The sequence below is a fragment of the Haliotis cracherodii genome, unplaced genomic scaffold (assembly GCF_022045235.1).
Source record: "Haliotis cracherodii isolate W230 unplaced genomic scaffold, xgHalCrac1.p SCAF_43, whole genome shotgun sequence".
Classification (NCBI taxonomy): domain Eukaryota; kingdom Metazoa; phylum Mollusca; class Gastropoda; order Lepetellida; family Haliotidae; genus Haliotis; species Haliotis cracherodii.
Window position 1 is genome coordinate 984,437 of NW_027266301.1, and position 19,541 is coordinate 1,003,977.

The window sequence follows — 19,541 nt, forward strand, 5'->3', positions numbered from 1 at the left end:
GGACCAGCGCCATCTGATTGGCCGTTAACAGTTGTACAAGGCGGAGCAAAAAGCATCGTTTTTCCGTCCATTTTACGCTTGAAAAACTCGACCCTTTTCTGGACACTTTCTAGACGCTGACCAATTAATCAATTTTAATGAATTTTTAGTCGTTTTTCCGTCCAATGACCATATACGGAAAAAAACGACGTTTTCGTGTTTGCAGTGCTATCTGATGTGTCCATCTTGTCAGCTGGAATAATCCCACCAGGGATGCCATTTGTCGCAGAGGCTTATGCAGGGTAATGGAGACACAAAAGTATGCTGTTTTTACAACTGGATTTATTCCAATGATGGTCCACAATCAGTGGTTATGATGATGATGAAGAAACCCTCGTCTAAGGGACGGAGGCCAAACCACCAGATGTCATCAAAACTGGTCATGCAGTATCTTACGTGACCCCAAACTGAACTGTCCTTTACCAGTGAGAGTTGTGACTAGAAATGGTGCACATAGTAAAGGTATGAAGTACATGACCAAGGTGGTCAGGTGACGCGGGAAATACAAAGCCAGGCCAAGCTGACCGGCAGAGAACAATAAGCTAGGCTGAGACCGCAGTAGCCTTAGCACAAAGAATCAATCACCACATGTTAGATTATGTTACTGAGGTGTGAGTTAGTGGACTAAGTAAACTAATTTATTTAATAAATACACAAATACCTATGTTTTGGATAAGTTTATTACTAAACCACTTTTTGAAAATAATCCCAAATATATACATCCTGCCACATGTTCACGTTAACTTGTGGCATGTTCCATGAGACAACATTACTTGACAATTCGGAAATTATCTCTCTTTGCGAACGAAAATTAGTGTCACTTTTAAATTTTGAAAAGAATTATTATATATGGATCTAGATTTCATATCTAAATACTAATAGCTTGATATTGTTTTTAAGTCCTTGGTTAATTCGTGAAATATATTGGATACCTAAATAACAAAACAAACTTAACAAGCTTAGATTTTTATAAAAACATGTTTGTGGGTGCGCTGCTTCCTGAAATTTTGTTGTTGTGAGTGTTTCCACGTATAATGTTGAGGTTTACACTAATATGAACTTGAGTTTTGACATAAACGATCTCTATCACAAATGAGTTCTCTGTCAGAGTTACGATAGGTATTGTAACTCTGAACGATCTGCGCCAGGTTTACGATAGTTTCGAAAATCTATCTTATCTTAACCTGAAGATATCTTATATTTGAACGTAAGTTGTTAAGACATATCTTAGCTAAGATCGTTTCGAAAATTTAGGCGCAGGTCCTTCTGAACTAACCTAGATAAAATATTTCAACAAAACATCTAACTGAGGTATGTGTGTCACAACAATTTCTAAAACGTAATAGAAAAATCACCTATTAGTAAGTCTAGTTGGTGTCAAGTTAGAAATTACTGTTTTTCTATACTTACATCACATGTTTTTCTGTATCTTCACCTATAAGCAAACAAATCAGTTTGTTAAACTTTCTCTTCATCTGTGAGTGAGTGAGTGAGTGGTGTTTTTACACATCTTTTAGCAATATTCCATCAATATCACGGCGGGGGACACCAGAAATGGGCTTCACACATTGTAACCATGTCGGGAATCGAACCCGGTTCTTCGGCATGACAAGTGAACGCTTTTAACCACTAGGCTACCCACCCACCCCTTCATATCTGCTCAGATGACAAAGACACAGAAAGATCAGAGCACTATGACTTATGTCAAATTAAGACCAAATTTTTAACTTGCTTTACAAATTCTTTATGGGAAAATACCTGCCGGTAGGTGGGGAAAAAAATACTTAAATTTTTGTTTAAGTTTTCTCCTCCACTGCAGGGCGGCTAGTAAAAAATTATAAACATACATCTTCAGTGTTGTTACTAAGGTGACATAAGTTGTCGACAAGGTAATCAAATGGATGAGCAGACAATGTACAAAGGCATCTGAGGCAGAAGCAGACAAACTGGGCGTCGGCCCGATCATAGTGGTCTTTGAAATCATGCAGCGAACCAAATACCAGGAATATGTTTAAACTTCCACTAAGGGGAATCCCCTCACTGAAGGAATTTTTCGCTAATGGGACGTTTTTAATCGTTTGTTTTACACTATTTAAGTTTTTCTAATTTCATTTTGGTCAAGCATATGTGACTAGTAACCTTTATAAAATCTGCAAAGTTGCTATGTTGACTTAACTTCAAAGCTCTTTATGCTTCAAGGACAGCACCTACTTGCCATCAAACTACTTGCCGCACTATGAAGTATAGGATACGAAAAGTTAACTGGTCTTAAATTCTCTCTCTCAAAAAAGACATATAGGTCCATTCATTTGGAGAAGAAGCTTAAAGTTAATTGGAGAAAGGTGCCATGCCATAAGCTCACTCAGGTCTTAATATCAAATTACCACGCTGTCTTCTCCTCTTCACAAGCAGCACAGTCACTCCTATCACAGCCAGTATCAGCACAGCACCACCGACTCCAGCTCCTGCAGCAACACCAGTGTATGAATCCTTGTCTGGTGGTCTGGGTGCTGAAATCACAATGTCAAATGTTTAGGGTCTATCCCAACATTTAATGAATATAAATACCTTATAAATACCTACATAAGCATCCAATAGTTAGAGGCATTATTAATGCAATCAGAGGTGGTAAATTTCACTTTTAGCATATTCATTCACCGACATGCAAGCAGGCAGTTTCACCTTCAATTAAAAACAAAGTGTTCATCAAGTACGCATATATGTCTGAAAGCAGTCTTGATATTAATGGATGCTTTGAGATTGATGTGACCAATTTCAGGCTTTTTAAGCTGCAATCAGCTAGCGTAAAACACCAAGAGAGCGGATAAAAACACAAGCAGCTCTTTGCAGTTAGACGTATTATCAATAAGAATGTATTGTGGCAAATAAAAATTCGACTATGAATTTGAAAATTACTCGATTCTGATTGGTCAATCAGGGGTTGTCAAATCACAATAAACACCCTCTAACTGAAACAGTCGATTTGATGGCCGCATCACCGTGGAAGCAAACATTCATAGAAGAGCACTTTTTTCAGTCATTGTTGGTAGGCATAGTTAAATAATTATGTCCACAATTGTAGGTTACAAAATGCAAATTTGCTGCAATACTCAATATTCAAAGAATGTGTGGCAATACTTTTTGTGCAGAAAACACGATAGAAATCTACAAAGAGAATGTATTTTAAGTTTTGGGGACAACAGAGAGTCTGGAGTTTTTCTAAATACAACTGTGACGTCATAGCTTTTATCATACCTTGCATAGGTTTCTTTATGCATGCCCATCTCATGTCAGCTTACGAAGTTGTCATGCTTATATTGTTTCAATGCCTTTCATATCTTTAAGTGAAGTATTACGGAGTAAACAAACTGCTTGAGCATATACAGCACCACATTTTGTTTCAAGGTTGTTGTTGGTGATTCCATATTTTGAGATGGACAACCCACTCAATACAAATTTGCTAACACCAAAGTGTTCGCGTTATAATTAGACAGGGTAGAATGGAGATAAACATACTTCTGCGCGTTCGGTTCCAAATTCAAGTTAGCGCGGTTAAACATACAGGCATCCTAGCTCTACATTGAAAACCCAGGTACATATATGTGTCCTAAATGATGACTACTGTATCTTATCAACTTGTTTGCATGGACTGCCATACACACAAACCTCTTCACAAGCTTTCAAAAACTAATCTGTTCAATATATTTACATGTTTCCTGTGACTCGACCTGTGTGAAGGGCCCCTCGTTGCTCTGCTCCCTGTCATTCCTGGCCATCACCTTGAACTCATACCGAGTTCCTGACTGGAGGCCTGTGACGTCAGCGTACACATATCCCCTGGGGTTGTCCTCATACTCCTGCGTCTTCCACTCCCCCGACGTCTCCACTCTGTAGTGCAGGAGGAATGTCTGTGTGTAATCTCCACCAGGGTAGTTAGACTTCCATCTCAGCAGGACGCTTGTTTCTGTGGTGTTGACAACCATGAACTCCAGGGGAACCAACGGAGGTCCTAAGGCGATAAACAGAGCTGCCTGTACACAATAAGCACTACACTGTACATGCTAAGTATTCTCTGTTTTTACCCATAAAATGAAAACAGAAAAATACAAATCCATGAGGTTCACATAAAACATTACATGTATATGCAGGACTTGTAGCAAAAGTGCTATATCACTGCTGCTCACCCAGATATGTAGTCAACAGTAAAAAATGTAAACAAAGAGGTGAGGTGAAAATGGGTTTAACATCGCGTCCAAGATTATTGCACTTATATAGCGACGTGCATGCACATGTGTGTGTTTGTGGCTGCTTGTACTAGTCCAGACTGATGCCGATTTATAGTGCTAGCTCACTGAGATACCATGCCGCAGTTTAACATGAATACCCCACTAAGACACAGTATACTGACTCCGAACCGACCAGTCCTTGTATTAGCCCCTTAATGTCGAGCACCAGACAGGGTAACAACAAGTACCATCTTTTAACATCTTTTGGTATGACGCGGCCGGGGATCGAACCCCGAACCTTCCTCTCTCCGGGCGGACGCACTACCACTAGACCACGGAGGAGGTCTGTAAACAAAGAAAGTCACTTAACAAAAGTAACTAAATATAACCAGGGTATTTTAGAAAAAGGGTTTTTGGTATTTACTTAAAATGTAGTTTGCTAAATTAAGCTTTTGGGTAAAATATAGACGCATATGAGAGAAGTGATTGTGCAGGGTGAGGGCATCACCCCTAGGGCAAGTGATTATTGATATTTCTGAATACTACTGCTTGATTTGAATGTCTAAATAACATGATTAAGTATCTTTTTGGCGCCTTCTAGTCTGGCAGAGTAATTGATGGTATTTGATTATATGAGTATGTCCGAGTTGACCAATGACCCTAGGGAAGTAATCAAATTGGTTAGTCAGAAGGGTTTGATGGTAAAACTAATTACAATGGAAATTGGGGTTCATTGGGGAATAACCATTATGACTCATTTCTCATGTTGTCAAATGTGATTTTGGAGGGATGAGCTAAAATTATCATCGATAGTATTTTGTTAGTTGTCCGAGAGTGGTGCGGGGAGTCGGGAGCATACAGCTGAACAGAGAGGTTCAATGTAGAGTGGGATCCCGAGTCAGAAAAGAAGTAGAGTTAAACGTTCATCAGAAAAACCATCAGGCTCTTCAATGCATCATTTAGGTATGTGTTGTACTTAAGTAATACAGGCAACAACAAGAACTTATCTGAGGACCATGTGTGTATATTTTATGATTAATTCTATCATAAATAAAAAGGACTTGAGCAAACCATCTGACTTGTGATTTTGAGAGAGCTACATCATCCCTAGAACCAAGGAGTAGTTGATAAGTTCAAGTGACCAAAGGTAGAAGGGTAAAGTACCCGGAACCTAAGGTTACATAAAACCTAACACAAAAACATCAATAAGAAGAAACACATGCAAACGTTCAACTTCCTCATTCTGACAATTTTGCATTTCCAAAAAGCATTTTGAGGGAATTTCAGGGAATGGTCAAAACAAGATCAAGAAATGAAATATTTTCAATAATGAATATGTGTTCCTCAAACAACTAACTAACCATACAACAACAAAAAACTTGTCCAACTGAAGGTCATAACAGGGTACGAGGGGTTCATTAAAGATTTCCCCTGACCCACTTCTGATGGACCTAGTGGAATGAAACTTGGCATAGGTATTAGTCTTTCTCCACATAGGAACCACCAAGAGTTACACATTTCTCCCATCGTTTTATGCAACTATGGAGACCTCACTTGTAAACGCCCTCATTTTGTGTCTCAAACCAGGACTTGACTTCAGAAATCAGTGTTTCATCATCTGTGAAACGTTTTCCCTTCAAAAATGACTTCATGGTTGGAAAGAGGTGGAAGTCAGATGGTGCAAGGTCAGGAGAGTAAGGAGGATGTGGAAGGATTTCATAGCCACAGGACTGCACTTCTGTCTGGGCAACATGAGAGTTGTGTACTGGAGCATTGTCTTGCAGGAGACGGACAACCTTGGTCAGCATGCCACGCCTCTTAAGCTTGATAGCGTCCCGCAATTTCCGCAGCAGTGAAGCATAATAAGCTCCTGTAATTGTAGTACCCTTTGCCAAGAAATCCATCATCACTACTCCGTGCTGGTCCCAAAACACTGTGAGCATGACCTTGCCTGCAGAGGGTTGGACATGTGCCTTCTTTGGGAGTGGTGACTCCACATGCTTCCATTGCATCGACTGAACTTTAGTCTCAGGATCATAGTGATGGACCCATGTTTCATCCTGTGTGATAAGTTTTTTTAGGCACATGTCCAAAAGATCCTTTGAGCATTTGACTCGTTCCTGCTTTTGGAAAGGTTTGAGCAACCTGGAAATCCATCGTGCAGACACCTTATGCATGTTCAAATTGTCATGGATGATTTTTTCCACAGACCCTACACTGATCTTGACATCTTGTGCTAACTGGAGAACAGTTATACGTCGGTCTGCCAAAATGGTGGTCTCCACTTGATGGATAGTGTCCTCATCAATGGCTGAGTGGGGGCGACCAGGAATGGCAGCTGTTTCCACAGATGTCCGACCACACTTGAACTGGTGATGCCAGTGTTTAACAACGTCATATGATGGGGCATCTTCCCCATAAGTTGCTTTCATTTCATCGAAAGTTTCTTTTGGTCCGACCTTTCAAATATAAAAACCTAATCACTGCTCGGTATTCTACTGGCTCCATTGTCACACCCTACTCGATCATAACACCTGTAAAAGTGGTAAGATTAATAGCTTGGTGCTGCAAATTCAGACATAACCCAAAGATACATGTATCATTACACATGTGAAATTTCAACCAAATATGATAACCCTCAGTGGTTTAGAGGAAATCTTTAATGAACACCCTCGTATTAAAATATGAAAGCTCGGCCAAATTGAAAACTGTATTCAAAGCACTTGAAGAAATTGAGGAGTTGTCATTGTTAAGTTTCTGAAGAGAAGATGGTTGTTTGACGTCATGTGAAGTGAGTCATAACGCTGATCTCCATAATAACCAATTTCCATTCCATTCAGTTCATGGTATCAAACTCTTTCAGTTAACTACCTCAGTTCTTTGGTCAATCGGAAACAGGATGAAAATGAATACTGTATCAGAATGACAAACGCTATATACGATAAGTAGGCGTCAGAAGACCATTATTCAAACCATTCCAAACTAGCATTCACCATCCATCATCAACCACCTGAACCATTCACCATCAACCACCTGAACCATTCACCATCCATCATCAACCACCTGAAACATTGACCATTCATCATCAACCACCTGAACAATTCATCATCAACCATGTGAAACATTCACTATTCATCATCAACCACCTGAACCATTTACCATTCATCATCGACCACCTGAACAATTCACCATCCATCATCAACCACCTGAAACATTCACCATTCATCATCAACCACCTGAACAATTCACCATCCTCCATCAACCACCTGAACAATTCACCATTCATCATCAACCACCTGAACCATTCACCATTCATCATCAACCACCTGAACAATTCACCATCCTCCATCAACCACCTGAACCATTCACCATTCATCATCAACCACCTGAACAATTCCCCATTCATCATCAACCACCTGAACCATTCACCATTCATCATCAACCACCTGAACAATTCACCATCCTCCATCAACCACCTGAACCATTCACCATCCATCATCAACCACCTGAAACATTGACCATTCATCATCAACCACCTGAACCATTCACCATCCTCCATCAACCACCTGAATCATTCACCATTCATCATCAACCACCTGAACCATTCACCATCCTCCATCAACTATTCTGAACCATTCACCATCCATCATCAACTATTCTGAACCATTCACCATTCATCATCAACCACCTGAACCATTCACCATTCACCATTCATCATCGACCACCTGAACAATTAATCATCAACCACCTGAAACACTGACCATTCATCATCAACCACCTGAACCATTCACCATTCATCATCGACCACCTGAACAATTAATCATCAACCACCTGAAACATTGACCATTCATCATCAACCACCTGAACCATTCACCATCCATCATCAACCACCTGAACCATTCACCATCCATCATCAACCACCTGAACCATTCACCATCCATCATCAACCACCTGAAACATTGACCATACATCATCAACCACCTGAACCATTCACCATTCATCATCAACCACCTGAACAATTCATCATCAACCACCTGAACAATTCATCATCAACCATCTGAACCATTCACCATTCATCATCAACCACCTGAACAATTCATCATCAACCACCTGAACCATTCACCATCCATCAACAATCAGCTGAACCATTCATCATCAACCACCTGAACAATTCATCATCAACCACCTGAACCATTCACCATTCATCATCAACCAGCTGAAGCATTCACCATCCATCATCAACTATCCTAAACCATTCACCATCCATCACCAACTATCCTGAACCATTCACCATCCATCATCAGTGATTAAATTGTTTCCAGAAGAGTATTACTGTGATTGCACAGGGAGTTACTAGAAGCAGATCCCGCAAAGTCCCTCCGGAATATTTTGGCAAAGATGTAATAGAGGTAAAGGATTCTAAGAATACTACCTCTATTACATAAGAAGTACGCCCAACACCATCTCCAATTCATTTACTTTTAGTGGTTAGATGTTGGAAAGAAGTGAGGTTACTGCAATTACTCACGTCATAGCTTAGGTTGCTATAGTGCTATTTGGGAACAATTAATTGTGTGTAATTGACAGCGAAGAGCACGTCTTTTGAACATCTGAAAATTTAGTTAGTGTGACTGAAGCCAAAATACAGGATTTATGGCAAAGATGTAACAGAGGTTGTATTCTTAGAATTATTAACAAAGGGGCCCATAGGGCCTGTATCACTCACCGGGATATTTACTTAATGATGACAAAATATACATTTGCATGGCACATGTATATGATTCTGCAAATATTTCGTAATTTTGACTCTGTCAGCATTTAAAATAGGTGGATGGCAAATCTGACAGCATGAACGTGTATTTCACTGGATACAAATGTAGAATAAAGATCTAAACCGTTTCCATGTTATGATACTGGATCTAAGTTTCCAGAGGCAAGACTGGACCCCAGGGCGAATCCTATCAGCATAAATGTATTATTCTCTTCATAACAAATAAAGGTACATGTATATAATGTATCTGTTTATTATAGGGTGGGGATAATATCGGTTTGCATGTTATGGTCACTCCTTTTGGAGTGCTGGACAGTTGAACAGAAGGGATAGTCCTTGTAGCATATGTGCATTCCTCTCATTATACTCACCAATTGTACATATGGTTATACTGTGGGGATCATAACTGTGTCCAAGTTATAAACTCTTTTGGGCCCCGACCCTCAGCCCCTCCATTTGTACAGTTGTACAGATATCTATCTCTTAGTTCCAGAGATAAAAGTCGCCTAAAGCAATATAGAGAAATTACCCCAATTTGGCCCCGCCCCTCAGCCCCTTGAGGGGTCAGCCCCTCCATTTGTACAATTTTGAATCCCCACCACCTAGGGATGCTTCCAGTCAAATTTCATTAATTTCCAATTAGGAGTTCAGAAGAAGAAGTTGTTTGAAAAAATCGTTAACGTACGGATGAATGATGCCGGACGCCATGGTATGGCATAACAATGCAAACTATTGTTCGATAATTCCACATTGAGCTAAGCATGTTATGCTGAAAACAAGCAAAGCACTATTCAGTCATATTACCTGCCGCTGTCAGGTTGACCTGTGATGAGTTACAGCCCACTACATTACACACAGTGACTGTGTAGACGCCGATGTCCTGTTCCTGGAAGTTCTGGATCTCCAGAGACACACTGAAGCCAGCATGCTGCACCTCCTTGTTGTTCTTCCTCAGTGTCACCTGACTTGACCTGACTGAGCCTGGTCTGTTGACGGCGGTGTCCATGTCCAGTTGTCCAAATGTCCAGTTATATGATGTGTAGTTCTGGTCACTGTTGTAGAAACTCTGTACCAACGTTGTGTTTGTTCCTACTTCAGCGCCAAATATGTGTTTGGAATCACTGGTAAACTTTGGATGAGCTGGAAATGGAAAACAAGGATGAAACAATTTGAACATTGTTTGCAAAATCAGAAGCAACTGTTTATCATCTAATCAGGCCCAAAAGTCATACCATAACATTACTTTTCTTTTGGTACCGACTACATAAAGTTCCTTGCCTCTACCTAACATACCATAGTAACGCAAAGGCACTTCCATCTGGTCAATCTTGCATCCAAAGAGTATCAGGACTTCTGATAGTAACTTCTCTAGTAACTCCCTGTGTAATTGACAGTAATCCTCTCCTGGAATCCATTATTCACCGATTCTAATCCTGACTCTGGATAATTTCCTGAGGACTTAAAAATCAGAATGTATCAAGAATCAGTCAAATATGTGATATCTTTAGAATCACTGTTATATTCGCTGATCTTGTAAGTTATAATGATGTCATTTCAGGTCTATTTCTACCCAATGACGTCATTTCTTGAAACTATTGTTGGATGATAGTGTGTGCTGCAACAAAGGGCCCAAGGGACTATATGCCCTCTAGGTCCAGTTGCACGTCACACAAATAAAAACTTGTGAAGGTGGTTTGTCAAGCCCACTGACAGCTAAACACTACTTGTTCTACTGATACTGACATCCATGAAGTGAGACTCGTGACTTGGGCTCTAATCTCATGAGCCGAGCAGGATCCAAGACGTGGAGTGGAATTTGTGCCTGCATATTACTTGCCGCAACAGTAGCCTTAAGCCAGCCTTCTATTGTAGGCTTGGTGAAGTCCTTTTTGAAATAAGGCTTGCAAGATATGTCTCTTTCGATGGCGTCTATGTGGGTCTGTGGCCAAGAGATAGAATTTGAGAGCTCTAATGAGACATAAAAATCTGTCTGGCTGTTCCACAGTTGGTCCCAAGGCAGGAGTGGCATTGTGTCTATGACCCAACGGTCCCATTGTGGTAGATTGATTCTTGGTTACGAAATCTGGGAGCGATCTTAGAGTGATTGAAGTCCAATGTTGATCATGGATGGGTGAGACTAGAAGAGTCCAAGGCATGAAGTTCTGAAACTCTTGCTGCTGTCGCCATGGCTAGTAGGAAGGATGCCTTCCTGGATTTTTGGAGTAAGGTAGCCTTAGCCATGGGCTCGTAAGGGTCCGTTTAAAGTACCGAAAACACAACAGATAGATTCTACTTGGGGAAGATGCGAGGTGTGCAAACATCTTCTAGCAGGAAGGATCTCATTAGTCTGTTTAGAATGGGATGGTTTCCAATTGATAGTCCGTCATGTTGAATTTACTGAGTGAAGAGCCGATCCGTAACCTTCTTTCATCCCATGTCGGAACTTATTTTCCTGATGTAGATGTAGTAGAAAGTACGCTACCATAGGGATGGATATCGTAATAGTTATAATCCCTTGTCGTCTTCATCCCTGGATGAACTTATCCCATCTGTTGTCAAATATAAGGGAGGGTGAAGGTCTCCATGATCTTGCCACAGCTTTCGAGGCAAGCTCAGAGTACCCTGATGCCTGCATTTTTTGTGTGATAGCTTTTAGATTTTAGATGTAGGCTGGGCAGGATGTCGTTGAAAATGTTAAACTTGGGCTGTCATAACAGATCTCGATGGAGGTGAGGTTTTTCCATTAGTAGCTTTAATAATCTGGGGAACCCTGCTCTGCTGGCCAAGATTGGCGCTATCAGGATTATCATGCAATCCGTCTCCTCCATGCACCTTGTGGATGGCCTTGTCTAGGAGAGACCATGGTGGGAATGCGTATGCAAATAGATCCGTACAAACCATGGACAGCGCATTGATCTGGTGACCCCTTGGATCGGGAACTTGGCTGACATAAAACAGAGTTGATGGTTCTTGTATGTGACAAATAGATTTAGGTGCAGTGTGTCTCATAACATGGTTATCCAAGCAAAGATCTGGGATGTAAGATCCATTCTGTTGCCACTATTCTTCCTTGGCAGGAAGACTGTCGGCAAGGATGTTCAGTTTCACAGGAATATGTCTTGCTCCATCAGATAACTGATGGAGTCAGCTCGTCCACGTCAGTCGATTCTCCCTTCGTGTCGGGATATGCAAAAACGTGCAAAATTGTGTTGTCAGTGAACCAGGAGCAGTTGTGGGAAGAATTCAACAATGAATCGCGTAGGACAGGCGGAATATATAAAATGTTCTTTGTTCTGAATGATCGTACCATACGAATTGTTTCCATCCCTTGGGCTTCGCATAAGCGCTCCCGTTGTTATATTGGGGGATGATGGTGTGTGGTGTCTCGCTTACAACGCGTGCAGGCATCAGATGTCCACTGTAGTTTGTGAATTGACCACATTGATGTACAGTGACAGGCGTCTTGTTGAGTGGTTGCAGTGTTACGCATAAGCGATCATCTAAGTCAGTCTGTACAAATATACTGCACGGATCCAACTAGGTCAACTGACCTGATTACAGTCAAAGATGTCAGTCACAGCCAATCCTCTGTGAACCCTGTGGTTTACAGACCAGTGATGTGTCCGAGTTCTAAGTAGGAATTGTGATGTCGATGGTGTAGGGGCAAGTTGATCCCCAAGGATTGGTCAGGTGTTGTGAACGATGACCTAGTTGAGCGTCTTTAGGTCAATTATCATCCTCATGTCGGTCGTATTCTTTTCGGAACTAGGAATACCAGAGAATAGTCTCCGAATGGCTTCTTGATGCCCAGATCTGCTGCCGCTAGCTTGGCTACGAATAGATGAGATGTACATCCGACGGCTTGAGATTTCAAGATCAAAAGGGTCTATGAATTCGGAATGGGTGGCAAGGAAGTCAGAATCTGCGTTCACCTCTGCCTCCAGATCTGTCCCGGGAATAGGATCCTCGTTTCTTGTAGTCAGACTGACAAAAAGATTCCTGGGAAGACTGACACTTGTCGTACCCCGACTCGGTTGGAACGAATCCTTGCCGGAGGGGACGAACTCCTTCATTGGAGGCTGTTTATATGATGAGTCCTTCTGATCCTAGGGACTGTTCTGGGGATGGGAAGATCTATGTACTGTGGCAGCTAGGCTGATAGTTGATGCTTGGAACCATTCCATGGTATCTTGTCAATGACATGTCCCTATTTGTATGTCTTGGGGTAGAAATTGGTTGTCAACCTCTTGGTTTGGCTGGGAACAGTTCTTGAACAAATCTGTGCTAGTAGTTGTTAATACTGAACCCATAGTAGCTGTGAAGACATCAAGGCTTGGGTGGGGAGTAAGTCTTCCTGCATTCTGACTATGGTGTGTAGCAGGCTGTGGATGAGTCCGACTTCATCTGTCCTAATATTCATAGGAGTCACTCTGGGTATGCCTTTATATGATGTCTGTAATGGTGGCATGATGTATCGGATTCCAGCGACAAAGTCTTCGTCCAGACTTGATAATCCGGAAGTGTAGCATCATGTGTTCTATACAACTAGACCTATCTATGTGCCACGTTTGGTTAAGAAATATGGTACGGTTTTCAAGATCTGGACTACCACCATTTTCAGTCTAAGTCAAATTTGTTGCCATGGAAACCTGAAAAATAATTTCTTTAAAAATCCCAAAGTATCAAAAGGCACCAGTTCACCACTAGACCTATCTATGTGCTAAGTTTGGTTAAGAAATATGATACAGTTTTCAGGATCTGCTCCGGAAACAAAATGTGACGGACAGACGGACGGAAGGAAAGACGGGTGGACGGAAGGACGGCACCCATTCCCATACCCCCCTTCCTGATAAAAAAATAGTTTCAGATACATTTTTTCCCGATCCATGGATCAAATTCCTTTAAAGTTATATGATTGGGTATGTTTTAACCGAATCATACACAAAGTCCACCTACCCCTAACATCACACTGACTCTTCCCCTGCACTACCACATTTTCTTGAGTATAGTGCACACTTTCTTCCAAAAAAACATAGCTGTGTAGAAGGAGGTGCGCATAATACACGACATAATGAGTTTTGATGTTTTTTCCCCCCAACACAGACATTACCGTGAGCACATAACACCGGAAATACCATGTCAACAAATCCATACTGAAGTACCCAAATTAATCATGTAATTACACTGTCTGGTTATAAAAAGTGTTCATTGTATCTCTGCACTTATGTTTGTAACTTCTTTCATTAAATTTATTAAAAATTCCCTTTAATATTGTTTTAATTAATTTCGGCAATATATCTTGTGTGACACGATTCAGAAGATTGCACATATCCAAGGTCAGATTACTGCTATCGATGCCTTGAAACAAACTTTAGTTGATAGAGAATGGATACATATATCATAAATGCCATACTTTGACTCGTTAAACGTCATACTTGTTGTAGTTTGACGATTCTATGTCAACTTGTAGTTCTAGCGATCACGTGTGCAGGAGCCTGGACTGGTAAAATTGTTCCAAGTGATAAAAAGTATGGTGTAATTTCTTTTCACTTTTTGTTTCCAAAATACTGAATCCCCTAGAGGGGGGTACGCATGATACTTGGGTTCACACTATACTCAAGAAATTATGGTAACACATCATTCCTGTCTGTGACTGTGTTGTCCTCTCTACACTCATACACAAAGTACACCTACCTACATGGACACTGACTCTCTTCCTCTGTACTAACACATCATTCCTGTCTGTGACTGTGTTGTCCTCTCTACACTCATACACAAAGTACACCTACCTCTAACATTGACACTGACTCTCTTCCTCTGTACTAACACATCATTCCTGTCTGTGACTGTGTTGTCCTCTCTACACTCATACACAAAGTACACCTACCTCTAACATTGACAGTGACTCTTTTCATCTGTACTAACACATCATTCCTGTCTGTGACTGTGTTGTCCACTCTACACTCATACACAAAGTACACCTACCTCTAACATTGACACTGACTCTCTTCCTCTGTACTCACACATGACTCCTGTCTGTGACTGTGTTGTCCTCTCTACACTCATACACAAAGTACACCTACCTTTAACACTGACACTGACTCTCTTCCTCTGTACTAACACATCATTCCTGTCTGTGACTGTGTTGTCCTCTCTACACTCATACACAAAGTACACCTACCTTTAACACTGACACTGACTCTCTTCCTCTGTACTAACACATCATTCCTGTCTGTGACAATGTTGTCCACTCTACACTCATACACAAAGTACACCTACCTCTAACATGGACACTGACTCTCTTCATCTGTACTAACACATCATTCCTGTCTGTGACTGTGTTGTCCACTCTACACTCATACACAAAGTACACCTACCTCTAACATGGACACTGACTCTCTTCATCTGTACTAACACATCATTCCTGTCTGTGACTTTGTTGTCCACCCTACACTCATACACAAAGTACACCTACCTCTAACATTGACACTGACTCTCTTCCTCTGTACTAACACATCATTCCTGTCTGTGACTGTGTTGTCCACTCTACACTCATACACAAAGTACACCTACCTCTAACATTGACACTGACTCTCTTCCTCTGTACTAACACATCATTCCTGTCTGTGACTGTGTTGTCCACTCTACACTCATACACTCCTGTGTCCAGGTAGGTGGCAGCATCAACACTCCATGTGTAGACGGCGCCGCTCTTTGTTCCAGCTCGGCTGTCAACTGATGTATTTCCCCAGTACTGAATGAAACTACCAAATGTATATGAGACAGGACGACCTCTAGCTTCACACTTCAACATCAGTGGCTGTCCCTCTGTGATGTCCACAGGACTGAAGGTAATGTCAGGAGCATCTGTGGGAAAACAACAGTTAGCCGATAATCATGTAATATAATCTGTATTATTATGCCTCAAAGTGAGATTGACCAATCAGAGAGCAGAACTACTGACCCCACAAATCCGAGATGGTTGTCACTGACCTAATATGAGACCGTATATCTTCAGTAACAGCCTTTTTTCGATTTTCCAACACCCACCTCACAAATTTCACAAAATTCTGGTACAGAAAATCATTATTCGACACTGTTTTGTGTTTTGATATCATTAATTGTGATGCGCAATGACATTATTTTCTAAAGAAACCACCTTCGTGACTTTATTAGTAGGGAGAGAAAGCTTGAACAGAGGTACACTACATTTCAAAAGTCACTTCCCCTGTATCGCGAAACTATTTCTCTATATGTTCGCGATAGTGCCGTGAAAGTATCGCGAAAGTGACTCGAAAGTGGCGCGATAATACCGCGAAAGTGGCTAGAAAATGCCGCGAAAGTTGCTCGCTAAGTGGAGCAAAAGTGCCGTGATAGTGCCGCGATAGTACCGTGAAAGTGGCGCGATAGTGCCGCAAATGTCGGTAATAGTGCCGAGAAAGTGGCGCCATATTGGTACATGGCATGTACACTTCAGAAATGCTGTCATCAGGTGAAGGAGTAAGTATACACTCCAAAACATTGTGTTACCAAAATTAAAGATGTCTTCCTTATGTGTTGAACTTGTAAATGATTTTCAAAGACATGATACATAGACATAGAAATGATAGGTCAAATACTGTGTTGTTTATCTGTTCCACATAGTGTTAAGTTGTAAGATGAGTTTCTCCTCGTTAATCAGACAAACTACTGCTACACTTGGTTTGTGCAAAAGTTGATGCACGTATACACGTCGAGTGTCTCAGATACGCGGGGCCTGCTTACTTACTTAAATTGGGACTTTAACTTGCGCTTTCCGACACATGTGTATTTCGCGCACGGGCCCGCCAGGCCATTTAGTGTTTGGTCGAAAAGGGTACATGTATGTCCGAGAAGGTGGGGCAACCTAGGGGGGCTTTTGGGGTTGTTTACTTAATTTGGATAACAAATTTGGAATTTTGAAATATGCCATGCAAAAGGTGGAGGGGGGACTAAATGTAGTTTTAGTAGTTGTAGTTATAAGTGTGTTTTTGTAGGTTTAGAATTTTAAGGTTTATTGGCAATTTGTTTGTTGTACTTTGTTAGATGCGGCCGAGTAGGCCTGTTTGGATTAGATATATGCCTAGTGCTTTAAAGGTTTGTAAGTCATTTAGGGGGTTTAGTACCGGTGCTAGTGTCATTTGATTGTTGCAGTTTAGTGAGGATTGGAGTGTTGTTCTATGTTGCTGGTACTGTGTGCAATATAGTATTACGTGTTCAGGAGTTTCTTTTTAAGTTGCAGTGGGAGCATTTCCTGGATTGGTGTTTTTTTTAATTTGGTGTAGGTGGGAGTTTAACTTAGTGTGGCCTGTTTGTAGTTTAGTTATTTTGCCACTTTTGTATTACTTTTAATATAGTTTTTTAACATTGGTAGGTTGATGCTTACTTCTAATTTTAGTGCTGATTTGGCTGCTTTGTCTGCGTGTTCGTTGCCAAACACTCCAACGTGGGCAGGGATCCGTACTATTTCTATGTCTTTTCCTAATTTACGTAGATTGTTGGCGCTTTTAATTATCTGTTGTATTAGTTTTGGGCTTTTTTTTTGTGTTTTAGTTTTTTTATAGCCTGGAGCCCACTTAATGAATCTGAAAGGATTAGGGTTTTTGGTGGCGGGGTCTGCAGATATAGTTGTGATTTGATGAATTCTTTATTCTCTAGACATTCGTGGGCGAACCAGACTGCAGCATTATTCACAATGAATATACTCAGAACATCTACTCCAATAAAAAAAGTTTATTATGTAACTTATAGCGAGACAACTCAGATAGTTAATTACATTGTCTTCTCACAATGCTAAGCAGGTGCACGAAATAACAGGAAGAGTCATGCGTTATATAACATCATAAACGTGGAGGATGAAATCCACCTTCCAGCAGATTGTATTCATTAGGAGTAGGGTAGATTCAGCTGTGCAGGCAATTGAATCGTAGCGTTAACCAGTGGCATTTAAGACGTTTTTACATTTAAGAACATATGTAATACTCATGGTCATTAGGACGGAAGCGCAACAGATATGAACGATATCGAAAGGTTTGTTCGAGGATCAAGGATTACCATCTATTTGCGACACAAGATCTATGCTGTTTTTTTTTTTAGTGAGTATTTGTACGTGGGCCTATGGCCTTTATACTGAAAAATAAAGAATTGAATTGAATTGACACAAGATCGTATTTCTTCGTCAGCAACATCTCACATATCCTGTGGTATCGTGTTTGCTTAGAATATAGAACAATGACTTCAAACACATTACACTATGCAGTCATTTTGTTGTCTTGTTCTTAACATTCCTTCACTGAAATAGGATTGCTATACGCAGTATTTAATTAACTTGTTACGTTGATTCGAGACCAGAGAACATGTTATGTATCGATACCGGTTGTTTATTAATGTTCACTAAAGGAGGGAGGGCTACAATTGACAAGGACCTCTAGGCTACAGGTCATGAAAATGTTTCTCATGTCGTTGTGTTTAGTTATACGTGTGCGCCGTCACTAATGAAGTAAGTGAATGTTCAGAAGACGAGATAACATGTACCTGTATCATCCATCACACAAAACAATGTAGGTATGGTTTGACACTGTTTTATAACGTTTTGTAAAATGGATAGGCCAAAACAAGCCAGTGCTGGCTTCTGTTGCTGCCTCTCCGAAGATCTGAATAAAAAGGTTATCATACACATTGCCACATATTACGTTCTAAAATAGGAACATTTACAACGCGGGATTGTTGGCTCATTTTTTATGTACCACACCATATATTTAAGGAGTGTAGGAAATTTCCCCCACACTGACAGTCCCCTACTCGGACAATATCCCGTACTGACATTTCCTCACATTGAATATATTAATAATTTATATTACAGTTTCATTTACAGTTTGACAAACTTTTATAATATAAACATGAAAAGTCATCATCACATGTCATGTTCACTACGTGTCACCAGCTGGAAGTGACATGGGAAATAGATTTTACTCTTTGTTCAGCTGTCCTTCATTAAAAGACACATTTGACAAAAAAAATGCACGAACTGGTTGAGTGACCTCCTTTCATCAGGTTGAAAGGATTACCCACAGAGAAAGAAAGGATTTGAAATCGACATGCCATTACGTATTCACTACCAACGTCCTCTAATATTAAACTGATACCCTTGGTATCCCCTAATGAGATCATGTATACTTTGTCACACCCGGTAATTGTTAAGATCACAAATCCTATCTACAGCCAGGCAGTATATACATGTTTCAAATATCCTGTTATAATTAGTGGTGAATGCTAGAAAACACATCATGTAAGATATCCTGAGACGCCTCCAAATGTCCACTTCATAATTCTTACAAAAAGTGATATTCTACAGTAATAACATTTGAAGGCTAATCTACAAATACCATCGCATCAATTGTTACGGAGTGGTGATCAGCATTCATATATGCAAAAATAAAAAATCAAACTGCCGAGGATAGAATGCACTTTAAAGCGAGCTGCAATCT

General features: G+C 40.6%; 1 protein-coding gene across 1 annotated transcript; it reads right to left on the reverse strand.

Annotated features, from left to right (window-relative positions):
* Positions 1–3,719: 3,719 nt before the first annotated feature.
* LOC139441720 (uncharacterized) lies at positions 3,720–15,850 on the reverse strand. The gene is made up of 4 exons (XM_071222514.1): positions 15,629–15,850; positions 14,826–14,901; positions 9,841–10,176; positions 3,720–4,048 (listed from the first exon to the last, which is right to left on the reverse strand). Exons 1-4 carry the CDS (start codon positions 15,848–15,850, stop codon positions 3,720–3,722), a joined length of 963 nt encoding a protein of 320 aa, XP_071078615.1.
* Between the last annotated feature and the right edge of the window lie 3,691 nt (positions 15,851–19,541).